This window comes from Drosophila ficusphila, unplaced genomic scaffold, assembly GCF_018152265.1.
Source record: "Drosophila ficusphila isolate 14025-0441.05 unplaced genomic scaffold, ASM1815226v1 contig_791, whole genome shotgun sequence".
Lineage (NCBI taxonomy): Eukaryota > Metazoa > Arthropoda > Insecta > Diptera > Drosophilidae > Drosophila > Drosophila ficusphila.
In genome coordinates this window covers 21,450,691-21,468,317 of record NW_025064737.1, presented here as the reverse complement: position 1 = coordinate 21,468,317, position 17,627 = coordinate 21,450,691, and the positions used below count along the sequence as shown (strand labels likewise).

At 44.2% G+C, this 17,627-nt stretch overlaps 1 protein-coding gene and 1 long non-coding RNA gene across 2 annotated transcripts; one reads left to right on the top strand and one right to left on the bottom strand.

The window, feature by feature from the left end:
* Positions 1-466: 466 nt before the first annotated feature.
* Positions 467-17,426, top strand: LOC108095933 (neuroendocrine convertase 2). Its single transcript, XM_017197270.2, has 12 exons — positions 467-1,068; positions 11,152-11,259; positions 12,002-12,272; positions 12,344-12,381; positions 12,842-12,918; positions 13,261-13,349; positions 13,868-14,043; positions 14,118-14,431; positions 14,792-15,025; positions 15,087-15,251; positions 15,492-15,609; positions 15,664-17,426. The coding sequence occupies exons 1-12, from the start codon at positions 850-852 to the stop codon at positions 15,823-15,825; spliced, it is 1,971 nt and encodes a 656-aa protein (XP_017052759.1). The 5' UTR covers positions 467-849; the 3' UTR covers positions 15,826-17,426.
* On the bottom strand, positions 4,672-5,250 carry LOC108095934. Its single transcript, XR_001771684.1, has 3 exons — positions 5,210-5,250; positions 5,108-5,154; positions 4,672-4,909 (listed from the first exon to the last, which is right to left on the bottom strand). It is a non-coding gene; the product is annotated as an uncharacterized LOC108095934 (long non-coding RNA).
* Positions 17,427-17,627: the final 201 nt, after the last annotated feature.

The following is a 17,627-nucleotide window of genomic DNA, read 5'->3' as shown; positions in this document are numbered from 1 at the left end:
AGTCAGAGGAAAAAGCCAAAATAAAAGCTTAGTTAACGCAGCTGAGCGGTAGCTGGTAAGCAGTGGAGTAGTCAGGATTTTGGTGGGTTTAAAATCCACTTCTAGATAGATATAAATTTAAAATGCGCAATAATATATGCTTTAGAAATACGTTAGTATTTTCCCTAAAATATTAATTCTTTAATGGATACCAATGGATGGACTTAACTATAAAGGAACAGTTTAAAGATAAATGTGTTTATATTTTCCAACACGCCCCTTTAATAAGATCCTGACAACGCCCCTGCAGGTGCGAGCGGGACAGCGCGAGGTTCGCTTAGGGGTGCGTCGAGTGGGTGGCGGGCGGCGTTTTCGGCTGCTTTTCCGAGCTTTCGAGCGAGCTTCTCCAGCGAGCTTTCGCCTCCTCCACGGCGCCTGGCGGACATTCATAATGGCGGCCGTCGATACCGCTGGCGAATAGTTCTCAGCGCGCAGCGCCCCAGTGAAGTTCGTGGCAGCGCACAAAGATCTCAGCCGAAACAACTGAAACTCCCAGCGAGGGGAAAGCACAACAAGCTCCAGAGGAGGACCACGAATACACAAACTCGAAAAACAAATCGCAACCACAACAAAGGAACGGTTTGCCAGCCGAGCAACTTGATCCTTGCACCTTCCTTGCCAACAAAAAGCGAAAACGCCGAGTGTGCAGTGAAGCGCGGCCTTTACATTCGACACATCGCAACTGCCCCCGGAAAATCCCCCCGCAAAGGACACCCGTCGCACGTCTTGTTTTTCCGAACTGCCAGCGTTGCCCCATCGTCGCCAGGAGCCAGGCGAAGCCCGCAGGACAAGGCGCCTAATCTGAATTCCATGGCAGCAGCCGCATGGAGCTGGCTGTTGGCCCCATTCCTGCTCCTCCACTTGGCCAGTGCAGGAGCGGGCGGAGGAGCGGGAGCAGGAGCAGGAGGTGCTGGCCTCAGCGGCCCCTCCGTGTTCACCAGCTCCTTCCTGGTGCGCTTCCGGCGCGGAGTGGACAACGGGTTCGCCCATGAAGTGGCCGACAAGTACGGCTTCGACAACCTAGGCCCGGTAAGTGGATTGTGCGAAAAATCAATGAACATACTGCCGACGGCCGGATGTTTTTGGGCCAGGTTGCCAGCGTTTCGGGCTGACACGCTGCACTTGTCGGGCGACTGTCAGGCGTTAATTGCGATTGCTCAAGGGGGGCGGCCAAGTTTACGTGTCTAAGTGTGCCATAGCGACTCGGGGACTTAGTTCGCAGTGTGTGTGTGTGTGGCTGCCAGGAGCGTGCCCGGAATGCCGAGGGCGGAGATTTCGACCAGCAGGCAAAGGCAACGAGCAAAATTTTCGGCTCTGGCATTGGCCAACTTCCGTCGGCAGAGCGGGTTTTCGTTGCATACCGCCAGGCGCAAATTTGCGCATTGCATGCCAAGCAGCCATTGCACTCGAGCCAAGGTCAGCGTGGCGAAAATAAACTTTACCACACACACCCATCACCATAATAGGTCAGTAATTTTTCACTGAAATGCCTTTCGTCTGTGGGCCTTTTGACCTGGCTTCACCACTACGCAAACTAAATCAAAACTCTCTGGTATGGTAACATATTACCACTGGTCTCACATTCTTGTCTGATGCTCTACATTTTTCTATAATCATCTGCATTTTTTGTGAACACATTTTTTACCATTAAATTCCCTTTACATTTTTAGAGTGAAATAGTTGACATTTTCCATTTACGTTTAAAGGCAATTGCAATCCGTTCAAGAGTTATCTTTAATATATTGAAGTATATAAAGTTCATTCTGTTGCCTTCTAACTTTTCCAATAAAAGCCGCTACAAACAAAGTTATGAAACGACAGGCAGCAGTTTTCTCTTTGAAACCTCAGTATCGACTTTCACTTTCTTGTCAACGGTTTCGTCCTGCAATCCTGACAGCATTGCGATTCCCACAGAGTCCCTGTTATAAGCCTGGGATCCGTCAAAATAATGCATAACCATTACCCAATTCTGTCAGCGGTTGACAGCTATGACGCGCACTTGTTGCACGCCCCTGGATTAGGTCGATAACTCACTTGGGAATCGCAGGATTAATGCGAATTCAAGTGCTGGAACGGACGCAATTAATTAGGGACATCAATAACAACTAGAGAGCCTGCAATGGAGTCTGGGAAAAGGAGCGGGAAGAGGAGGATACATAAAGCAGGCGCTAAATCCAATTAACTCGCAGTTTCCCTGGCAAACCGATATCCAGTCGGCACCTGAGGCACCGTCTCCGCATTATTTCCACTGTGAGTTGTCCTTGTTATCCGCTGGCTTCATTGCGACATCGATGCTATTTGCAATGGCGCAATCTCATCCGCCCCCACTCGGCTGCAAAAGCTGATTGCATGCCACAGTTGCCATGGACCCTGCTCTCGTGTTGCACAAGCTTACACATGAGTCCTGTACCAGAACTAATTGCGTCGGAATGTTTTTCTTTGCAAAAAGATACACAGAATTCTGGGCAATGTAAACGGCTCGTTTTTACTCTCAAATCAATGATTAAATGAACCCATAAAGGAAAGCAAATTTTACCAGTGACTTTTGCCCAATTATAATTGTAGCAGAGTGCCCTGTAATTAATTATTGATTTTTGTTTTATCCACTCGAATCCCTAATTGCCTCCCAACCAGGCTAAATGATTTTCCTTGTCGACTGTTTAAAAATAGGCTCCCGATTAAATTACAAATTAGAGCTTCCCGGCATTTGTGTTGGACTTCGAACTCGTTTTTAGGTAATTGCCAAAAATCCCATGCACCGCGTGGGTGCGGCCCTTGTAATAAAGTTGCGGCACATGTAGAAGTACACAAAAAAAAGCCAAAAAAAAAAAAAAATCGAGGGAAATCTGTTGCTCCTACGTCAAACGCTATCGCCGAATACAAATCAAAATGTATCCCAAACCGAAAGCGTGTGCTTACCCAGGGCAAACCCACGAAGGGACCGGGAACACACTTTTGCTCTCATTCCAATCGATATTGCGTATACGCCGAGTGTTATCTGCGGGACTTTGACGATGAGTGTGTTTAGATTTTATTGCCTTTGATGTTACGACCTTATCGGCAGTAAAACGTTAGATTCAGTCAGCTATTGCCGTGCAAATCTAAATAAATCTCGATCCCCGCTAAATGTAATTGCTGGCCGCCAATTTAAACACGAGGAGCTGTCGGAGGCAAAGAAGGCGAAAGTCAATTTCTTGCTCAAGTAAATACATATGCTTCCTTACTGCCCACGCAGGAATTCCGCCCACACAGCTGGCTGGGTTTAATACCAGCAGCTCTGCAATTTTATGCCCAGTGGTTGGCCTGGAATAATTTCCAAACTTGGCTAATGCCGCAAAGCGGCTCGTTGTCTTTGCGATGATAAAAAGTTTACCTACGTCTGGGCTTGGAGCCTTTGAGCATGCATAGTGTGCCAGGCCTACTATGTTGGCTGGTGGTGTGTACTTACTTTACTTTAAAAGCCAACAAACTCACCTGTCGGTAAGCCTTCCCCTCCCGGACGCCACCATCCTTTTCAGCCGCTTGTCGTCGATGTCGGGCTGTGAGCCAAATCCTTGCATAAAGCGTTAAGTCAGGACTCCTTTTGACGTGGCCAACGGCAACAGGCGTTAGTTGTTGGCCACCTCCCTTTCCGCCGGGTGTTGTTGTTTGAAAAGCTCTCTTAAGTCCCAAGAACAGCAGCAATACTTGTGATTGCAAGAGCAACAGCAGATTGTTACAAGACCGTTTATGGGCACACATGGCAACCGCATCAATAAAGTCGGTTGGTTTTTATATATAAAACACAATTTAAATTGTTATATTCACTTTTTACTTAGACCTTTGAAGGCAAGTGCTGAGCTTGCATTGTTTATTTTATCACTTGCAATAACAACTTTCTATTCTTCGGAATTTCTCATTTATAAACTAGGAAAAATATTGCTCTTCTAAATGCAGATCTTTATAGATCCATTATGGGGAAACTGTATAACAAAGTTGTGGTGCTAATATGGACCTTCTTTTCAATTGACCTTGTTCTCAGGCCAGCAAAGTATTTGCTCGCCTTCAGCTTGTCCTACATCTGTCGGGAGTCTTTGAAATGTCAACGCTCATCTGCTATGCATAGTTTCATATTGCTGGCAATAGTTTTCCCATGAATTATGCAAGAGTCTTGTGACCTTATTAGGATGCCAGCGAGTTCCCGTACTCGACCTGCATATTCCCAACTTGCCAATCCAGCGAACTTCTTCTGGCCACGAAAACAAACTGGATTTTTTTGCCGATGTAAAGGGGCGATCTGCGAAGACAAATGCTACAATGACTTTGCGGTCTGACATCGGCACATTCGTCTCCGTTTGCTTATCGCTGGCTGTTGTTCTTTCATTTATTATGCCAAATGAAAAACGAGTTTACAAATTCGGTGGCCGCTCGCCCAGATGGTTGCAAATTAAAGGCACGGGCATTTGTAACCCAAGGCTAGCATATGTTGGCAAATACAAGACAAACAAAGGAGGCACGCAGCGCTTCCAGTGAAAAGCGCTGGACAAACAGAGACGCAGTTCGAGTTCAAGATTCCTGGCTGGGTCAGGCCAGGGAAAAGGTTCGCCGGAGAGACCCCAAAAACCACAGCACACACGCCTCCCACTTGCACACAATGCCTTATCACGTATACGCAGTGTGTGGTGGGCCAGGTCCAGGCGCATTATTTATTTATTTTTAGCCCTGGAAAGCAGCTCGGTGGTCCTTTACCGGACAAAGGCTGCCTTTTGTTGTGACCAGATGACAACAATTTCTCACAGATGGAACTTCTCCGACTATTAAGGCAGCAATTGGCCGGGAATAGTTTTGTTCGGTGTTTTCCCATTATGGCCTCCACATTTATAGTTGAATTCTAAAAATAAAACAGTTAGAGCTAAAAAATACTTTTCCAAAACAGAAGATGCATTCCTTTAATACCGCAGTGATTCAAATAAAAACAGGATAAGTGTTCCCTATTCTATTTGAAATTTATGCAGCTGTTTATAACGCACACTTGCAGTGGTTTATGGCCATAACAGTTAAAGTGGTCTTTCAGCTTGCAACAACTTACTTTATGGCCTTGATTTTTATTTCGCAGAAATAAAGATTATTTTCTTCCTTTAAAGTTGAAGGGGAATTAAGTCAGTCAGATTTTAAACTCAAAAGAGCTTACATAACATAAAAATGAGGGAACACAAACAGAGCTTACTTTTCCAGATTTCTTTTCAATTTTGATCACACTAAAAGGTTGACATAAGCTCAATAAAATTACAAAAGTTACTTCACCTTAAACAGCCAACTTTTTACTCTTCCTTGTGAAAATGTGAGAACGGAAGCCCAACATCTGGCAAATATTTGCCAGCTTTTCGTTTGCATTTTGGGATATTGGGTTACACAACTTGGACCCTCTTCTGCCCCAGATATATCATTTGATAAATGTGTTTGTAACTACAAATATCATATCAGGGATTTCATTATGGCCTAATGCTAATTAAAAAGTTTTGGGTTTCTCCTAAACGAGGTCTCGCAAAAAGTGTCACGAAGCTTTAACTAGCTTAGCGTGGGACCTGCTTAACTTTCTGGGTGTTTCGCTGGAATACTGATTGGGGGGAAAAAGGGGAGGCACTATAAATAGACAAGTTGTAAACAAGTTGCCAGGCTCAGCGTTGATCAGCTCCCATAATGGAAGCAATGGACCGTGCTCCCGAGTTGGCACAGGTATATCTCTTGGACAGGTGTTGCTAATGCACACTCCTCTCTGCCCCCTCGGCACCTCTTGAACGTCCTTCGCTCTCGGTCTGCCACTGCGGCTAAACAATTTAATAAATCAACACTTGAGCCAAAGTTTTGTCAAATATTTTGGCCGCAACAAAGGCAAATACTTCGAGGGGCACCAGAAAGAAAAGAAACCGAGGCAAGCACAAAGACCAAACGTGCCGCTTGCTCTTTATAAATAATTAAAAAACTTTTTAGACCCTCATCCCCAAGACGTCTGCAGTTGATAAACGAGTGTGTGAATAACACAATACATAATTACTTTTATTCCGTTTTTTTTCCACGCTTGGCTTTTGCGTGTGCACGCCTCCAAATGTCAAAGGTCAGTTGGTGGAAGTTTTGTTTGCCGTGCGGCAAATTACATTTCAATGAAATTAGATGAAAATCTTGAAATTTAATTAGCCAACTGCCAGCTGGCGCGGCTGCAAAGAATGCCCGGGCCGTAAAATGTCGAGTCCCCAGTGTTTGCTCTGAGAAATCGCTCATACGCAGTGTCTGCCCAGCACTGGCATGTCAATGTCAACAGTGCGCTACAGATAATTATGTTGTGTGCCGGCGGCCAAGCTGCCTTTGCCCTGCTCCGAATAGAAAAGCGTCTTAAGAGCTTACGAAGGGTCGGGTCGTCATCTACTAACATTCCGCTGCCCTTCTTCCATTTGACCCAAATGCAACGAGAATTCCAACGCATTTTTACACATTAAAGTTACCCATTTAAATTCGATTTTAAATTGCGTTTGCAGTCAGTGGGTGAAGAATGGTCGAAGTTTAACTCAATTTGTACAGCACTCGCCTTTGAGCCTGGCTGCAAATCAAAAGCTACAAGCACGGGCACATGCCGAAAGCCTCAATCAAAGCTTATTAGTCGAGTTGTGCGCAGCTGTTTGTCTTTGCCGCCGCATCCTGCTGAATTATTCAGGAGTCCTGGCAGCGGCCGCCACTCATTTGCATTTCTCCAATTTGCCACCTGCCATTCGAGGTCCTCTAATTTTAAGGCTGTGCAAATTTGAATGCCATTTATTGACGACTGGATTTGTGCGGATCGCCAAGCTGTCAATCTAAACACGCTTATTTGCATTGTTTTGCCCCAGAGAGACAGACGTGCTTTCGGGTACTTTTGAATTGAATAAAAGTGCCATCCTTGACAAAAGGGAGAAAAACACTTAGCGACAGTTTTCTCTACACCATCACATTTGAATGCCATCGTTCTGGTTTCTATTTGAGCAGTGATTTTCGCTTGTAGCGATAATTTATGCAAACACTGTGGTGCAGTGACACGCTTCCCTATTATTGATTGATTGTTTAATTGGAATGGTGGCATGAAGGAGGGAAAGTGATGGTTTGCCATTTTTCCTAATTAGCGACAATGCACTGCGAATCAGCCGAACGTGAACACATTTATCACATTGTAACCCGGCCATGTTATCTATATTATGTGTATGCCAGTAGTTATTGACGGCTAATGCCACTAGAAAAATTGGCCAGCTACTGATAAAGCGACTGCGACTGTCCTTGATAAACGGCTGCTGTTGACGTCGGTTAACTAAACCGGGCCATTGACCAACTGAGCGAACAAATTGATGAATGGTTTATCCCCGGGGCGTTCAATATGCGGATACAAATAAAATGCGACGATTGCGTAATGTCCTTCATCAGCGCTGTGTTGCTTTTTCTGTTCGGATAAGCTCTTGCCTATTTTTTGTGCCAAAATGGGAGATAAATTAAACGGAAGATTGGTTTTCTTGATGTTTCTTAGAAACGTAATTGCTATATGCTGAGAAAAATGACTTCCCTATAAATGATTGAGTTTTTAAGCTTAGTTTTAAAATAACAAAAATAACTAGAATTTACATCGAAACAAAGCTTTTGTTGCACAAAATCAATACAGCTTCCGGTATTTTTAGATTGAATATGCTAATGCATGCAAATTGAAATATTTATCGCGTGGGTTGCGCCAGTTGTTTTCCCAAAAAGCCAACTCTTCTGTCGGCCCTGAATTGCTGTGGCATTGATAACTAAATATTTTATCAGCTCTTGCGAAGGAATTTTAAGGCACTTTTGTTTGCCCAACTTGTTGAATGGTCGCAATGCGAGTTGTTGGCAGCTGACCGAACAAGAATTCGATTAAGGTAAACAAAGAGGGCTGTATTAACAAGTTAAAGTCCATTGTGTGCACACTTTGAGCTCAAAGGCACATAAACACCTCATCCTCCACCCACTGTGTATGCTATTTTTGCAGGCACTGTGAAATATCTGCTGCATATAAAAACACTGCCGTATATATGGAAGCTGTCATATACAGCGCAGCTGCTGATATTTTAGCTTTTCCAGCGAGTTTTTCATTCACCTTTCGTGAATTCGCGCGGGGCGAGTGGAAATCCATAAATCGCTGATGTTGACGTGCCAAGAGAGATGACGCGTCAAGTCTTCGGCGAGATGTACCAGGATGGCCATGATCCTGCGGTGAACGCCCACGAAAAAACCCATCCCCCAGTGATGTAACTACCCAGCTGTTGTCCTTTTGGCCGGGAAAACTGCGAGGGCTGGCGAGCAACAAGTGGCGAGGATGTCAAGGGCTTCTCGTTAATAAATTTGCTATTTAAATGCGGCAGCCAACTAATTATAGACACCATTTTGGCAGCCCGAAGAGCGAGCAATTGCTTGCAAAGTTTTGCAAAAAAGCGTGTGGGTGGTGTTAAGCTTAAATAACTCACACACTGAAACAAAACAGGAGGTGAACAGCTGCCTCTTGCCTCGTTGCGTATGTATCTGTGTGTGTGTGTGTGCGATGTCCTTACTTTATTTTAGCCATACTGACTCCCAGTCCCGTTATCACCCATTGTGACACATTATATTTATAATGGCGAGCCACACACACAACACACACTCATACACACATACACACATACGGTCCTGGACAGACACAATGGCAGCTATATTGCTACATTAGACGACGTGCTTTGTTGCTCTTAATATTTGTGTTCAGCTCCTCCCACATAAATCCCCTGCCGGAGGTTTTTGTTTTTACTTTTACTTTTACTTGTCTGTGGAGCAGAGATGCGGGATGCCAAGCTCCATATGTTGCGTTCATGAAGAGAAATCCGCAAATTATGCGGCGACATCTAAAAATATGCAAGCAATTTAGCGGCATGTGGCCGTCCAGATTAGTTAATTCCCATTGTTTATCTGGATGTACTGAAAGCTCAACAGCGCCCACAGTGCGTATACGCAACGCTATCGTTATCTATATTTTCGCGTTCGTCTGTTTTTTTTTCCTTCCCAGTTTTGTTGGCAACATACTTGGGAAGTCCATTAAACTGGCTGGGCCAAACTACCAGCAGGCCAGCTGTTGCAGTACCCATTGAGTAATTTACACACAAATTAACAGGGCATAAAAATAGCCAAAAACCCCTCCGCTTCGCGCATTGTCAAACTGTCGAAGAACTGTGATTGACAGCAGTCAACGGATTGATGGCCCTCGAGCGCCGCGTTTTGTCCGCTCTTGTTTCCCTGCTTACTTATGCGCGGCACTTGGCGCCTAAGTAAACTAGGGGTGTCTCATTTTCCACCCCTCCTGCCGGAAAGAGTTCCATTTCCATTGGCGAAATGGCGGGGTGGAGCCTTTTATTGACTGCTGGTGGCAGTCGCTGACGTGGCTGGCCAGGAATTTATCAATTTGTGACACAAAGTCTGTAAATGAATACCGCATTTCTTCTGCGAAATTTCGGCAGCTCTAATGTCGGCTGTGCACAGGGAAATCAGGCATAGAGATTAGAGACTTGAGTTTCAAAATAAAGAGTTCATTTGACCTAATGTTTTGTGAAATTGAACTTTAATATTACACCATTAAGTTTACATTACTTTTCAATAATAATAGGCACATAGCTTCTACGTAGGAAACCATGTTTACTGTGTGCGCTGCTTCTTTCGCTTATTGAGTTTACTTACAATTTATTAAGCACTTTTAACGCATTCTCCGAAATTACGCACTTTTGGCTGATCAAAGAAATTTCCTCCATTCCTGGAAGTTTAACCGCGTGCCCTCATTCCTTGGCGGCCAAAGAGTTGAGGGCGAATTGAAAATTTGCAGACAGCGGTCAGAAAAGCCATGAATGTGGAAAAGGAAAAAGGAGTAAGAGCATTCTCATGCTTCAATTTGCGTGCTCAAATGTCCTTATTAATATTTAATGCTGCTGCGAAACGGGCGTGAATCCTTAAAAAGGCCTTGTGGGCGGGTTTTGCATAAGCTCACGTTGATGGAACTCCGACAGCTTGCAGAACCTTTGTTTAGTAAGTCGATGGCGAGGTTTAGGCAATTACTCTCGCCAAGAAGCCCTTCAAGCCACCATCCTCATCATTCGCGGCTAACTGGTTAAGTAAGCGACGTTTTTAAAAATAGATTCTTAGTCCGGTTCTTGTGGCTGGCAAATTGATGGGTATTGTCATCGGCATGCCCATTAATGCCTTTTTATTGGGCCGCATTTGCGCGAATTATGAATTGATAGCATAGCTACTCAACGCCGCACAGCTGCTAATTAATCACGATGTTAGCCTGAATTATGCAGGATCCCAGACGCCGTCGAAAGGGCAAAGTTAACCGATGCCCAACAGCTGTCCGAGCGCCATTTGAGTCTCCATTAGAAGGGAGATGAGCAACATGTTGCAGGCAGATCAAAGTAACTACACAGAGGGAAACAAACTCTAATTGATTCATAGAATGCCTACAATGAATAATACAAACTTGTATTAAATTATTTTTTCTTTTATTTTGCACGACAGAAATACTTTTAAAATTTATTTGTTACAAGAATAATAAGGCTTTTCTGGCACGCTTTTCACATTTAATTTCGAGATCTAAGGAATTTTTTGGCTGCCTGTAGACCAAAAATAGAGGAGCGTTCCCATGGGCCTCCTGCCATTGGCCGAGTGAAAGTGGCTTCGACCCGAAGGCCCGGCACGTATCATCGTGTAGAAACTCGAGATGCCTTCCACAGAAATTGCAGTGGGGAAAAACGGAAAATTACTGACTCAGTCTTGGCCCGGCCAAGACTGGCACTCAATTTACCAAAGCCAATTAATGATGATGTTGAAGTTGCTGTTGCTGCTGCTTTTGCTGTTTCTGCAGATGATGATTATGACTAGCAATTTAGGGCACAATTATGGGCACACACAGCAAACACCCCGGCAGGAATGTGTGAGGAATAGCTGGGGCCAAACTCAATTAGAGCGCAATTACGGGTCACGCTTCTAGGCGAAAAACAAGCGCAGAATTAATGTGTTTTGCTCAATTAAAATGCCGCTGGGTCTAATGAAATGTTGCCTTGCATTCTCGACTCTTTACAGCTGGTCGGCGCCGATGAACACGAGTATCATTTCAAGCACCGGACCCTGCCCCACGCCCGATCCAGGAGGAGTCTGACGCACACACGGGCCCTCAAGAGCCACCCGGCGGTAAGTTTGTGGCAATGCAGAAAAACCCCCCCAAGGCCGAAAGGGAAACTGCGCACAGCTGGCCACTCGGCACACTTATTGTTAGTTCAAGCGGAAAAAATGTAGAAACGTGTGAAAGGCAATGGAATGCATAAGACAGGAAATAACTTTTAACTGACTCCTTTTCAAATTTATTGGAAAGCTTAAATTACGGAAACGTTTTTGCCTAATGTTGGTATTTTTAATATCCTCCTAGATGTTCTTTGAATCTCAAAATTCTATTCTATAATAACATTCATGCTAGAGCAGATGCTTGGCAATAGCGTCCATATTGCTTTCACTCCACTGAACAACAAATATGAAATGTCAAAGTTCATTCCGAGCTCCCAAAATAGTTTGCACCGGACATTATTTGCCGTTCTGCACAATGGACATCGATTGCATTGCGATTAGACGTGCGTCCATTTGTCCACCGGAGCGGAACGTGCTATTAGGCCATTGTCGATAATCACCGAGCAGAATGCAGAATGCAGAGGGCAAACATAGTGCTCGCCTGCAGGACAATATGGAAATTGGCATGCAAACTAGGTCGTTCCGTTTCTGTTCACAGCTGTTTGCACAGCTTAGATTGACATACACACATCACAATGACCCGCATGACAGGGACTTACAATGGGTTTGGGCTCTGTGACAGATGGGCTGCGGTTTAACCCCTTTGTGGTTTCATCTGCGACCTTAACACTAATGGGAATTTATGCCACAGGTGCACACGGCCGTTCAACAGCCGGGATTCAAGAGGGTTAAGCGAGGTCTGCGACCGGCGGTTCCCGCCATCCACGGCATGAAGTTCGACTTGAAGGCGGGCGAGGCCAACCGGATCGAGGAGGAGCCCACCGATCCGTACTTCCCCATGCAGTGGTACCTCAAGAACACCGGACAAAACGGAGGCAAGGTGCGGCTCGATCTCAATGTGCAGGCCGCCTGGGCTCAGGGAATCACTGGAAAGAACGTTACCACGGCAATTATGGACGATGGTGGGTATTTTTGGAATGGAAATCCAAAATCCAATTTATTAACTCTCCGTTTTATTGCATTTGCCGCCCAGGAGTGGACTACATGCATCCGGACCTAAAATTCAATTATGTGAGTACGACCCACGCAGCTTTAATGTCATTTCGAGTTGAAAGCTTTTAATTAAATTTTGGCTTACGGCACATATCCGTCGCAAATTTGAACATATTCATGGCCAACAATTGTGGACTGAGGTCCTATACATACGACGTAATTTGGACCCATAAGAGCTCCATAACAGACGACTGTTGAAACCCCTAATGTGAATAAAAAGTTTGCGGGAAATTGAAGCTAAAAGCTTAAACTTTTCCCGACATTAAAACTTTCCCCCATCATTATTGTCAAAGTGCTTATCTGCCGTGCATATTTAACCAGCTGTAGTGAAAGGTCTGCGCTGAGTACAAGCCAAATATAAATGTAACGGAATAAACTGAATAATTTCCCCAAAAGCTACAACAAAACGTACTTAACCCACACTCCGCTACGCACACGTGTCCCCATATTTTATCTGGTTTCATCTACTCAATTCCAGAACGCCGAGGCCAGTTATGACTTCAGCAGCAACGATCCCTTTCCGTATCCCCGGTACACCGACGACTGGTTCAACAGGTAAGTGGTTATAGGGTATAGAAAGGGAAAATGGAAAAGCCATTGATTGGTCAACGTATGTGGGGAATGTCCTTGATAGCCAGTAGGAATTTTAAAGCTGATTGGTTGACGTCAAGTGATTGGAATAGAATTTTCAGACAAGTGTTCATGCTAAGAGTAAACATTACTATTAGTGAGATGCATACTTGTTTTTGTCGAGAGCTCAGATTAACATTTCTCTAGTTTTTCCCACTTTGTGTGAGCTTATAATACGCACTGCTTAATGGATAGAGAGACTTTTTATTAAGCCGCTTACCTGCAGAAACCTCTGCAAATGATTTACCCCGCTGCTTTATTTTCCAGCCACGGAACTCGTTGCGCCGGCGAAGTGGCTGCTGCCAGAGATAATGGAATTTGCGGCGTTGGCGTTGCTTATGACAGCAAAATCGCAGGTAAGTGGCTTTCGCAGAATCCGTCGCGTAAATATAGACACCCGTATGTAGCGGAGTCTTCGGGGTCGTGACCCCGAAAGTTTTCGGCTGATAAATCGCATTATGCATACGCAGCGTAATCCGCGAAAGCGTCGCGATTCAATTGACAGCTACTGCTATGCGCGTTATAAAATGGAAAGTTCATGGGGCGCATCCCGTCATTGTAATTTTAGCTTCGAGAAAAAGCAATGTGACCTAAGCTGGGGAATTTTCGCCATTCCCTCGGGAATGGGGAGGCAACAAGTGTGGTCACAAATCCGGCCGTGTTATCTGTCATTTTTATCGCCCGCCAGGGAGAAATCATGTGAAAAATCGGAAAATTTTCGAGCCACCACAGACTGAGCCGGGAAATGCAGTGCAATTTTTACGATTGCCATAAAGCGGCGAGTGAAAGTGACGGTTGGTGGCGGGGATCGTAAAAATATTGATTTATAATTTCCGCCATTAGATTTAATGCATACTTATCGCCCGCTCCACAGGCATCCGCATGCTGGATCAGCCCTACATGACGGACCTAATCGAGGCCAACTCCATGGGCCACGAGCCGCACAAAATCCACATCTACAGCGCCTCCTGGGGTCCCACGGACGACGGCAAGACGGTCGACGGACCCCGCAACGCCACCATGAGGGCGATAGTCCAGGGAGTCAATGAGGTGAGGTCGAAGGGACTGAGGGACTGAGGGTCCAGATCCCGGAATTAATGGCTAATCTCTCGCACCACCCGCAGGGTCGAAATGGCCTGGGCAACATCTACGTTTGGGCATCCGGCGACGGCGGCGAGGAGGACGACTGCAACTGCGACGGCTACGCCGCCTCCATGTGGACCATTTCCATTAACAGCGCCATTAACGACGGCCAGAACGCCCACTACGACGAGAGCTGCAGCTCCACGCTGGCGTCCACATTCAGCAACGGAGCCAAGGACCCCAACACGGGCGTTGCCACCACGGACCTCTACGGCAAGTGCACCACCACCCATTCGGGCACCAGTGCGGCGGCTCCCGAAGCAGCGGGCGTCTTCGCCCTGGCCTTGGAGGCCAAGTAAGTACTCCCCGCCCACTTCCCCCTGAGATCGATATACTCGAAAGTTTTCATGCCCGAAAAAGAGGGTTGAAATCAGCTGGTTTCAAGAAAATACTAGTTACTTTTGATAAAGCTCTAAGTGAAAGTTGAATCAGAAAGTTAAGAAAGATATAAAAAACTTGCTGAAATAATTATGAAGCTATTAATTTAATTTTAATATACTTCACAATTCAGAGACTTTTTAGAATGCTATCAAATACTAATATTATATTTGGCTAAAACAGCACCCTTAATAACCATGGTAATTTTTCGAGTGTATCCATTGTGTCACTTTATGAATTTATGCTAATCCCACTTCAACCCCCACAACTTTGGCAGTCCGCAGCTGACTTGGCGCGACATCCAGCATCTGACGGTGCTGACATCGAAGCGCAACTCGTTGTTCGACGCCAAGAACCGCTTCCACTGGACAATGAACGGCGTGGGCCTGGAGTTCAACCACCTCTTTGGATTCGGCGTTTTGGATGCGGGGGCCATGGTTACCCTATCCAAGCAGTGGCATGCGGTGCCACCTCGGTATCACTGCGAGGCCGGCGAGCTTACCCAGCCACAGTGAGTGAATTCCGGAATACTTCCTGGCCTAACTTAGCTTAACTTTATTTGTCTATAACAGGGCCATTGTCATGGGTCGTTCGCTCTTCTGGGAAATCAAAACCGATGCCTGCAAGGGCACTGACACGGAGGTCAACTACTTGGAGCACGTCCAGGCGGTGATCTCCGCGAATGCCTCACGTCGAGGGGATCTTGAGCTTTTCCTTACATCGCCCATGGGCACGAAGTGAGTAACTAATAAATGAATTAGTTAGTTTAGATAATAAAATTAGACAAAACGTGGAAAATTATTAGTCCATTCCAAAGTGGCATACCTCTAAAGATTTGCGATCGCATTACAAAACGATTTGTGTTAAACTTTTTAATTTTGGAGATGGTGGAAATTTTGACTCCTGTTCATGTCAAAATTTTCCAAGTTTTCGATGATGTTCAGAATTGCATTTAAAAGTTCAATTTTTCACTGCAGATCGATGATCCTTTCGAGACGCGCAAACGATGATGACCACCGCGATGGCTTCACCAAATGGCCCTTCATGACCACCCACTCGTGGGGAGAGTATCCGCAGGGCACCTGGAAACTAGAGGTAGTATCAAAAGCAGTATATTTGGTCTGCTTATCTTATCGAGCCCATCTACAGGCACGCTTCAACTCGCCGCAAACCCGGCACGGCAGTCTGCTGGAATGGTCCTTGGTCCTTCATGGCACCAAGGAGGCGCCCTACCGCACACTGCACCCCTCTTCGCCGCACTCCAAGCTGGCCATTGTGAAGAAGGCGCACGAGGACAAGAAGATGAAGTAGGGCGGGTCGCAGGACGGGTCAGAGGTCAGGTCCAGATAAACATCCGCGTAGCGACGTCCATTAGACAGCTTGGCGTTTTATCAACGAGTATAGTGTGAGGTTCAATAAAAGTGCTGGCTGTGTTTTATTTTGGAATAGGATTGATTGAGATTAAACCGTTGATTTCATTGCGTTTTTTCTTTTTGTAATTTCAAATATTTGCCAACTTGGATCTGTCGAACTAAAAGTTCATTTAAGCAAACAGTGTTGTTAGCTCTTTTTTTTTTTGTGTAATTAGTTTTCTTATTTCGTGAGTTAGCGCCCAGGGTGCCTCATTCGCAATCATTTTCTTCGCTGTTTTAACTGTTTCTGAAAATTGAAAAGCGCACATTTACCAAAGTAGAAGAGGAATCAAAAATCCTGCACTAAGCATCATGATCCGTTGAGTGTCCTAGCCAACTCTGTAGTGAATATCAGTATAAACCACAAACTAACAACAATGAAAACAGGTATAGCAGGTATTTGAATGCGTAGCAAGGCAAGAAGGCAGGAAGTAGTGAAATAAACCAAAACTAGAAAAAAGAAACAAAAACGATTATGAAACCAGGAAAACCTATGTAAATGTGTAATATCTATATGTAAACTTACCCTACATTTAACTGCGTCCTATGCCGTTAGACTCTTAAATCTATCTAGTATAAAATACAAACTAAACAAAGTATTTACACGTATTTTAAATCTACGTCCTTTGTTTTCCATACTATATATACACGAATATACCTACATGCATATGTACTTAAAGGAAACTTAGCAAAAACATAAAATGTTAATCCCATTAATGCGGAACAAGTTTGTCGCTGCTTCACTTTGGTTGCAAGCCGAATTCTGCTTTTATTTTGACACTCGTACGTGTGAGATGCATTTACATACATAGTTTTCCTTTCAGTTTCTTTCGGGGGCCAAAAACCACAACATAGTAACATTAACAAGCGATTGTAACGTAAAACGGAGCGAGTGTTATGTAAAAACATAAACAAATGTTAAAGTACAAGTGCAGAGCCTTAATTGGTGAGCAGAGAGTTTAGCACGTAACGTCAGATACAGATACAGATTGTTTTACCTAGTCTTATAACTGAGATAAAGCGCATTGTTAAAGTTTACCGATAATGTGCAAGAGGAATGAATATAATTATATATATATACAGAACCATATATGGAGTACATACATGTGTAATTATTAATCAAAACCACATGAAGAGGTGTTGGCAAAAATTGTGGCATAACCATTATATACATACACCGAATATTCAACTATATATGCATTAATGTATATGACGTATATATATATACCGAAAATAAAATGCAAAGAGTATCTTATGTGGACGTTAAGTTATTCTTTGATGTTGTAGATACAAAGCAGTAGTACACAATAGATGCACCATACCACTCAAAAATATATAAAGATGTGTAATGCTTGATGCTCAACGCATCGCACACCGATTTATTTCATGATTACCCATAGAGATCAATATGCTTTAATCTTTTGGTGCGGTTTTGTCATTTCAATGTAATTAAACAGAAAGAGAATTTAATTTTGTAAATAAAAGTTAAGAAAAAACGGATTTAAAGAGTTTCACTTTTGGGGAGCAGTTTTGATATGGTAATATTAGACTGCATATTTTCCTTATGTAAAATAATAAACCAAACTATTCTCTTTAAAAAACTTTTTTATTATTGTTGGAATTTCGATGCGGTTTTATTTAAATGACAATTTTTTGAGTGTAGAAAATGAGCTTTAAAGCTTTTCCATGCTTTTAAAATTG